The sequence below is a fragment of the Rhopalosiphum maidis genome, chromosome 4 (genome assembly GCF_003676215.2).
Source record: "Rhopalosiphum maidis isolate BTI-1 chromosome 4, ASM367621v3, whole genome shotgun sequence".
NCBI lineage: Eukaryota > Metazoa > Arthropoda > Insecta > Hemiptera > Aphididae > Rhopalosiphum > Rhopalosiphum maidis.
Window position 1 is genome coordinate 19,502,913 of NC_040880.1, and position 10,164 is coordinate 19,513,076.

A 10,164-nucleotide genomic window follows, 5' to 3' on the forward strand; every position below is an offset into this window, starting at 1 on the left:
TTCTTGGATTCAATGTCAAGGGTTTGCTTATTTTTGAATACCTAATTTAAAATATTCTAAGGAATAAAACATTTAATATTAATTACAAAAATGTAAGGTGATCACTAGAGTCCGGACTTATATTCTGTTAAAACGTTTGAAAATATGGTGTTTATATGCAGCTAAAATTGATGAAATATTCCCAAAAATATTCTGAAAAATATTGATAATACTAACTAATAAGTAAAAAAAAAAAATGCTATATGATTATTGATTATGAATTTATCATTTATCATTATTTATATAATTATATTTATGTTACATTATTGTCTTATATATTCTGAAAATCCTTTAATATAATTCAATATTATGGAAATATTCTAAAATATTCTATAATATGTACAATAAACTAAAATATTCTGAAATATTCTCTGAAGTCAATATATGCACCAATATGCAAAAAAACTTATTTTAACAGATTCTACAGGTTATGAAATGCAAACATTTCTTACTCCCGTCAAACAGCATACGCTTGTTAAAAATATGTTTTTGCATAAAAATCCGGACTCTGTGATCACTATCATATACCCAGTACTTCATTTATGTATAAAATAAGTTCACTTAATATTGTCCAGCTTTTTCAAGAATAAATCATTTTAAGTTCATATCCCATACAATCATAGATTTTTAGTATTTATTACATAACCATTATGGTTTTTTTCTCTTGTACCATAGCTATGTATAACTTAAAATAATAATTATGCTCAATGAGTGAATAGTCAGAAATTCAAAAAAAAATTTCCAATTTTATATTGTAGACAACATTTTTTAAATAAAATTATACGATAACAGATAAAATATAACAAACATTTAATAAGACACATAGTAAACAATCAGTGACTTTCACAAAGTGAAATTCTTATAAAACAAAATTCACAAGATGAAAAATATATTATATATTTTGGGACGGTTGTATCAGCACATTCTAGTAGTTTAGATAATACAATAATTATAAAACTATAGATATTAAAATAAATTATAAGGATTATTAAACTATATCTACATTTAATTTAATCACATTTATTAGAAAAAACAAGTGACACAATAAATAATAATATACTCCGACACAATGTTTAAATATTTATTGTGTACAAAGTTAACAATAATAATTGAAAATAGTAATATAAGTAAAAACAAACACAGAGTTCTTTTTTATTTATCATATAATATAGTTGTAATCAATGAGTGTGTGCTATTAGCTTTTAGAATGCTCTGGTGATCATAATCTTTGTATAACAAGACTATAATAGTAATTAGTGAGCAATAAATATAAACCTCATATAAATGATTAAAAATATAATAAAATATGTAATAGTTCAGTGGCTAATGTATTGTTACGTTATTTTAAAAACGGGTCCAATACGTGAAAATATTCTGCCAAGGACAGTTTTTAGTTCAGGTTTTAGATCAATGCTGATCATTTCACATAACAGAGGATAGTGTGTAGAAGATTGCACAGCAAACTGAAATAAATAATTGAAGTTTTGTTTTTATAAATAAGATACCGAGCAAAAAAATTTGAATATACCTTGTCTTCAGGTAATTTGTATAGTTTTGTAAATATGAGCAATAAAATAGGATTCCATGAAGTTCGATGGTAATGATTGTTCAATGATAAATAATACTGAAAAGAATCATTAACAACAGTACTAGCCACATTTTGAGCATGTGCCCAATGCACACGTCGCGACTCATCACATATAGCTTTTAGTGCTATTCTCAATACGCAAGCTATACTTTGAGTTTCTTGCGTCAACATATTTGATATATCGTCATTAACTGTAAAAATATAAAAAAATAAAATAAAAAATACTAAAAATTAATTTTTATGATTTTTTACATACTGTAACTTCGCTGTGGAATGTTTTGTAATAATGTGTAGTTATATTGTTTGGTATAATTATGAACACGCAACAGACAATCAGTTAACATAAACAAATGTTCAGAACTCAAGTTACTATACATTCCTTGCTCCTCTTGTTGTTGTTCCATTATTTCAGTATTTTGATTGATTGTAGTATTTTGAGCTAATGCTAAGTACTCTTGGTCCTCTTTACGCGACGTGGAGGGGAAGAACACAATATTATCCACAGTGCGGATAAGCTCAAGGCGAATAGCACATTTTGCAGTAATTAAGATGTCTGGTTTAACAGGCTGATAAATAAATGATAATTACATTAATAAAAAACAAATGCCTCATTAAAATTATTATATTTATAAATAACATTTAATGTACATACTTCGGACCTTATATCCTGTTCCTCTAATGGTTTTGGCATCATACTGTCAAACATTGACACAATTGTCTGACAAGTACAATCCCAATTCACTTTATCAAATTTTGAACCATTAGATGTTATCAAATTTTCTAAGCAGTATGTACTAGACTGAGCTAACTGATCATTGTCTGTGATATAAGATAATAATTTAATAAAAAAATTTAAAAGTGGAATAAACATATTTATAGATTGTACCTTGTTGAATACACCATTGAAGTTGAGCATACAAATCTTGCAACAAAATAGCACACAATATATCAAAGTACTGTGTAAAAACATCTACAATTGATGTCAGAGCATGATTGCAAGTGATTGTCATCCATTCAATCCTCTAATATTAACACATTATTTTTATTGTTAAATAAGAGTAATATAATGAGAGTAGTATATAATGGTATAAAAATATTTAAAAAAACTTAAAAATTATTACCTCAACGCTGTGTTCTTGATGTTTAACATTATCAAAGATACGGAATAGCACATTGAAAAGATCTTTCCACCAGTTTAATTTAAAAACAGTTCCATGAGTTTTAACCAATTCAAAAAGTACAGTTAAGGCACGAGTTCGAATGTCTAGTTTACATCGACTAACAATACACGACAATTCAAATAACAATGGGAACCACCCTCGTACCCACACACCATCTTCTTCAAGAGAATGTGGTTCTTCAGAAAAATGTTCTGCAAATATCTAAAACAGAGTTGAAAATAATAAAATATTAAGTACATATTATAATGATATATGATTTATTTTGATTTATTTTAATACTAAACTTACTTGAGGTTTATCATGAACACAATCAGCACATGTACGCAACAAATGTATTGCTTCCATACTAATTTCTGGGAAACCAACATTACATGCAAATTCCGATAAACATTTTACAGCATCTTGGAATGATTCCATCATAATTATGCAATTTTGTTTATAAAATAAGTCTATCCAACAAAGTGAAAATAAAAATGCTGCAAAAATAGTTATTTTATAGTAACTTACTGATCACATGCTGTGTTGTACGAAATGACATATCAACAATAGCTCCATCTTGATCAGAAGCCGCCAAATGAAATACACCAAATATGTTTTTCCACCCAGATCTAATATTAGCTGCTTGTGAATTTACCATTTGAGTAATACATCTAACTACCATATCCCTAATGGTCAGGGAATGATTTTTTTTCATAATTATTTCAAATGGACGCAAAAAATCTTTTTGAAATTTAAAATTAGCAAACTCTCCTTTTTCAATAAATTTCATGGATAATTGGCGTAGTGAATCCAGGGCAAAAGTTGCAATATCTTCATTTGGATAACAGCCTACACGGTTAAAATGTTCACCTAGTACTTGCCACATTCTTGACCATTGGAGTCGAATACGCCCCATATTATAATAGGAAATTTCCACAATTTTTTGCAAACTGAACATACGGGGATTTGTTGAGTTAGCTAATTCATTAATAGAAACCTAAAAGAGAAATTTTGATAATGCATAATTTAATGTTATTATTTAACACAAAATCTACATACTTGACATAATGCTTTAACAAACTCCACGATGGCATCTCCATCAAGTCTTGTAGAGCCAGTAAATATACGATCTACTGCAACAACAACACTCTGACTACTTGTCTCTCCTATTGATCCTTTTCCACTAGCTAAAGACCCAAATTTATAAGTATATAATATAATAAAAACAAATAGTATAAAACTTACAATCTAATGTGGAAAAGTTTAATTTTTGACTAAGAGCTTCAATAGGAGGATAAGTTTTGCTAATAACTTGTGATAAAAATTGTGGTCGAACTCCAGTGCCCACCATTTGAGCAAGTTCTAATTGTGATATACACTTGATAATATCTAGCCAAGAAGTGCCTAGATAATTTCCATCAGTGTACGCAACAGTTATTAAAGTTTTAATTGTTTCTATATTCTTAGCTTTCATTTCAGTCACAGGTGAATTGGCAGTCAATAAAGTAAAACGTGCTAAAGCTTGGACATAGGCATCTCGTTCCAACTAAAATAAATATATGTTTATTTTTTACAAAACAAAATGTGTCACTTGAACTTACAGTCATGTGAAAAATACAAGCAATTCTAATAGCACATCGTATGCCATCCAAACACAACATTGCTATTTCTAGATCATCACAATCTTGTAAACCAACACTGAAGGCTGCCAAAAATGGTGTCCATGTCATCTAGAAATAAAATAATAGTTGTATTTTATATACAAGGTAGAAACTTAAAGCCCCTTAAATCATCAAAATAATCTATTAAAAATCATCAATATAATCAAAAATAAATATAATATAATATAATATAATATAAATATAATCCCTTTCAAACTTCAAAAATAAAAATAAGGTCATGTATTTTCTTTTATATTATAAAATACTAAGTAATCATGTCCATGCTGAGTATATTTTATAAGACTTTAATAATGCATTAGTTTATGTCTGTGGCTACCTCCTGCATCATCTCAAAATAGAAAAAATAAGCAGAAATAACTAGTAAAAGCATTAAAAATCCTTGAGATGAGAAAAATTAAAAACTTTCAAATGATACATTTAATCTTGTAATAACAAAATATATTTCAATAGTGTTCCATTAAATTTTATGTAAAGCAATAAAAGTAAGCAAGTATTCTAAGTTGTGAACATTGATTATAATAGTTTTTAAAAAAATATTGGCTAAAAATCAAACCTTAAACATGGGTTTAACATGCTCCAAATGTTTAGCTTCAGTAAATGGTGCTCGAACATGACTAACTGATTCCATAAGATTTTTAGCCGCTACTGCTATAGCTTCCATTTCCATATTCCATAATACTTTCCGTCTCTTCTCATTTGGTATTACTAATGCATAAAATAAACAAATTAGGTTAGCAATATTCACATAGTTTTAATCATTCATTCTTTTACATTGTTTCCCCGGTTTTACTGTTGATTTCATCTTAATTTCATGACCAGCAATGTCATCATATATTTTACTTAAGTATTCCTCCGGTAAATCTTTATTATCAGATATACAACTGCCTCTATTCATTTTTATATATTGTTCTTTAGTCATTTTGGTTTTTACTTGTGGAGAATGCAAATCTGTAGTTAACATTATGATTGAATAGGAAAGCACATACAGTGTATCAGCACTGTCGAAGAGCCCATTGCTGAGAATAAATATAATATAGAAGTGGTTTTTTTTAAAAATAATTTAATGAAAAAAGTTAAGCTATAAAACAATTACTTTGGATTGCACTCAAACCATCTACTGGCAAATTTTTCCAATAATCTATCAATTTTTTGAGCTTCACCCGGCAAACGAAATCCATCAAGGAAAAATCGCAATGCTGTAACAACATCTTTTCCAACAAAATTCATTTGATCTACATAGTAGTACATAACCTAAAATACAAAAATTAATAATAATGACAAATTTTTAAATATAATAATAAATATAAAATATCTTGTATTATATACAATAAATAGATTGGTTGTTGTATCCAGAGAGAACAAGGGAAATGTATCTCCACTATTGGGTATAATATATTCTTTTTCAGATGGAGGCATAGACTAATTGGGAACTATTAATATAAACATTAAACATACATGGAACATATTTAAGAGTGTAATAACCTACTTAAATTATAGGAATAGAAATATAAACTATAAGCTTTTCTTTCTTTTAGCCACTATTAACTTAAAAAGTTAATCGGAAGAAAATATTGTGCTATGTTAAGACACTTTTCATTACATAGCTGAAATAATGATGTTCATATTATGCCAATGCAATTAGGTTATCAACTGCCTACTGGTACATATAATATGTGGTAAATAAGGGACATGTTGAATATATCTTCATAAATTATGTATGTATTATAAACATTATAAACATTATTATTATTATTATATGTATTATTATTTTTATTTATATTCTATTCATTGTATGTATCTAAAATATATAAACCATAAATGATTATAACATTACCTCTTTGTTAAAGTCTTCATTTTCTCCAAGAAAATCTCCAATAGCTGTTTTATCTAATCTTTCATCAACATGAAACCATTCTGCAATGTCTGAAGGACTAGTTCCAAGAAGCTTTTGTTCTTGAAGGAAGTTTATACCATGTTTGGGTTTACGATTAAACCTAAAATGTATCAGTTATCAACAAATATTATGTATTTCAATCAAAATCTGTTATTGTTATATTTTTCAATTGAGGTGACCTATGCGTATTATCCTACATCATCCACGAAACTTAACCATATACAGTAAAATAATTTTTTTTTTAAGTAATAACTGACAAAATAATAGTAGGATTGGTGTTTAATAAACATATTACTTTTGTAACATAAAAATGACATATTCAAAAATAAAACAACTTTACCTGTATAAATTCATTTTAAGGCCCTTTAACTTTTGAATTAAATACAAATACATACATTAACCATGTATAAAAAATAAAAACACACATATAACAAACAAATAATTTTAACTGTCACTTGTACGTTGAATTTTTTTTAAGATATATCACAATTTATTGTAGCATTGTGCATGTGATAAGGATGTAAAATATTAAAATTAAAAAATTGAAATATCATGAAAAAGCCAATATAGAAACACAGACAAGATTCCTAACTTACGGTCATTTTAAAATTATAATATTTTTCAATCTGATATTCAATTAAAAATAAAAATAAAAATAAAAACCTATGAGGTGCCATTAATATTAACCTATAATATTTTTCTCTTAAGTTTAATAATAAATTATTTTTTTTATTTTAAAGTTAAAAAAAGCTTACTATCCAATAATGATTTTGATAAATAACAATTTGCTGTTTCGAGCAGGTAAAGAAAAAATAAGTTTTCTGATATCCTTTTAAATATTTATGTATTTATTAATTAAAAAAGTGAATGTTCTGTTAAAAAGTTAATGAAGGATCTAATATGATTTAAACAATTTGCTAAACAGTATACAAATTAAGTATTATTCAATTCAAATTTTATGTAAGGCACCACCTTAGCTTAACCAATCAAAGTGACTACTGATTTCAATAAAACTATTTTCAGTCTTACATAAGTATGCCTGTTTCCCAGACTTCTTTCTGATGTTTAAGCACTTGCAATTGTTGAGGCATATCTGGAGCTTCTTTATTACCAGAACTATTTGATGTTAAACTAGATTCACTGCCATCAAATGAGTTAAGACTGTCCTGAGTAACAGCTGACTCATTGGCATCATACTCGCGTACATTTCTTTCGGGACCCAGATTAGTCTGAGAATTAGGATTAACATATAAATCTTTACTCCATTCTACCATGCACTTCAATATTGACACCAAACATTCGAGACCACGAATACGCATGGATTTTTCTTGATTTAGGGTCGCACCTAGTTCTATTGCCTGACGACCTTGTGCAATTTTAGAAAGATCATCAACTAACCTAAAAAAAATAAAAATAAAATAATATTTATTTGTTATTAATAACAGTTTAACGTTTACCTTTGAAAGAGATTTGCCGCAGACAAATCACAATCATAATTGACATACATATCAACAACACTTTGAGCATCAGCACAAATACGTGTTAAAGCTTGTATAACCATCCATTTGTGTTCAAAGGTTGAACTTGAAGTCTCCAAAATATTTAAAAATATTTCTTTGAAAAATACCTATTAAACAAAATTTTAAACATAACAATCACATTAAATTAATATGACTTCTATTTTTGCTTACCTCAATTTGCATTTTTAAATGTGTTTTAAATCGTGATAGCAGAGATAAAAATATAGCTAGTGAAAGCTCAAATACTTCAGGTACAGATGATGTGCCATTGTTAGATAAAGCAACACATAAAAACTGTTTGATTGCTGTTATAAACATTGGATTGGTTCGAAACACAGGTCCAGCATTTTGTAAAATGGATAATAAAAGATGTAATGACAAGATTTTTGAACGTAGTTCGTGAGACCTTAAAATAAGTTGTTATTAACAATTTAAACAAAACATTAAACAAAAATAATTACTTTGGATCTGGTGTTCCTTCAGGTAATGGTTTCATTGATAACTTACACAAAGATCGGAAAACTAGAAAAGCATCCTTTTGTAAAATATGATTAAAAGATGCAATTGTTTTACATTCAGCTTCATTTGTAGTTTCCAAACTTTCCTAAACAATTAGGTATTAAGTATAAATATGTTTATTATTAACTCAACAAATAATAAATTACTTACTTGAGACATGGATCTAACAATATCTTGGGCTAATTCTCTTGTTTTGTTACCTTGGTCAATACTTTGTATAGCAGAATCACATATGTCATTGATAATGTCATAAATAGCACTTTCATCAATATCTGGATTAACTGAATCATCACTCTGAACTGTTTCATCGACTTCACACGACTCTACAATTTCTGACTCATACTTAGGCACTTCTGCCTCCATTGCTTGCATTTCCATGCGAGTAAAGATTACATTCAACATTTGGGTAAGAGTAGCTCGAGCTGTTGTCTGGTTGACTAAATTCCTACTAGCTAAATAAATATTATAACATGTTTTAACTGCTTTTAAAATTGTTGCTTCATGCACTTCAACGTGTTGACTTGTAACTACAGTCAATAGTGCCTGGAAAAAATATATTAAAAATACACAATAAATCAAAAATTAAAATAATAAAATAATTTTACTTTAATGATTTGTAATAGAATTCCTTCATCTGTTTGTTGACCTGTGAAACAATCACAGATAGTTTCTACAATTTTATCAATTAATGGCTTGCCCGTGTCATTGGTACAATTGCCAGTTAAGTGACCATATGCAATGAGTTTCTGAAATAATCAATCAATATAGCATTATATAACTCACGAATCATATTTTTTGTATTGACAAAATTAATAAAAATAGACTTACTTGTAAGCAGTCCAATGAAGTAACGACAATTCTGGGAGACTTACTTTGACAAGCCAATTCAAATGGTCTGAAATATTTCTCTGCCGATATAGCCGAACTGCCATCTTTGGGCAGGGGCAAGGCAGATGATGCATCTGTCTTCTCTTCAGCTTGGCACTCAGATTTTATGCTCTCTATAATAACGTATAAATAAACATATATAAATCAATTCGGTGGCGTTACTAACATACACCTTTGCAATTGAATGAATATTACTTACGCAGTGCGGCTTCACATTCCTTCCTCAACTCGGCATGATACGACTTCTTGACATCCTTGTCCCCGAGAATCTTCTCCAACGCGCGTATGATGAACATCTCTTTGGCGTTGGACCTCTTGATCATGTTAACCTGTAACGGGCGGAGGCGACCATCAGTGTCGCAGACGACGTACGGGGATGGAATCTGCTGCCGGGTGAGCAGTTATTGCGGCGGAATAAATGGCGTGCGTGTACAGAACAATATTGCCGAATCGATTCAATTACCTATTTACAATTAACGCGGAAAGAAGCGGTGGTGGTATTGAACAATCGTTGCATCACCGCGGCGGCAAAATATTCTAATTTTTAGGCATAATAATAATATTGTAAAATATATCAATTTAGTCACCAAGACCCAAGTTCCAACTGGATGTCCGATAGGTGATAACGACCATCGTATGATAACAGTCGTCTTGGGTATTAGTGGTGGACTATAGATGGCGACACCAGTACGCGGTTATCAGTCACCAGACCGGACGATCATTTAGTCCACCACAAGTATATATACCTAAAGATGCAGGGGCGCAGCCTCACGCAGGGTCTTAGAAGATCTTCTTAAGACCGTGACCTATAATATTTCATAAATCTAATGTAATAAACATTGATATCTACACATAAGACATAACCAGTTTATCG

At 28.9% G+C, this 10,164-nt stretch overlaps 1 protein-coding gene across 1 annotated transcript; it reads right to left on the reverse strand.

Annotated features, from left to right (window-relative positions):
* Nucleotides 1–956: 956 nt before the first annotated feature.
* Nucleotides 957–9,857, reverse strand: LOC113548161 (brefeldin A-inhibited guanine nucleotide-exchange protein 1). Its single transcript, XM_026948887.1, has 23 exons — nucleotides 9,490–9,857; nucleotides 9,231–9,403; nucleotides 9,008–9,148; nucleotides 8,553–8,945; nucleotides 8,345–8,487; nucleotides 8,055–8,289; nucleotides 7,821–7,990; nucleotides 7,393–7,761; nucleotides 6,304–6,463; nucleotides 5,563–5,720; nucleotides 5,241–5,485; nucleotides 5,023–5,174; nucleotides 4,389–4,517; nucleotides 4,033–4,333; nucleotides 3,847–3,974; nucleotides 3,316–3,784; nucleotides 3,097–3,257; nucleotides 2,749–3,009; nucleotides 2,514–2,649; nucleotides 2,280–2,446; nucleotides 1,884–2,193; nucleotides 1,568–1,818; nucleotides 957–1,502 (listed from the first exon to the last, which is right to left on the reverse strand). Exons 1-23 carry the CDS (start codon nucleotides 9,611–9,613, stop codon nucleotides 1,374–1,376), a joined length of 4,905 nt encoding a protein of 1,634 aa, XP_026804688.1. The 5' UTR covers nucleotides 9,614–9,857; the 3' UTR covers nucleotides 957–1,373.
* Nucleotides 9,858–10,164: the final 307 nt, after the last annotated feature.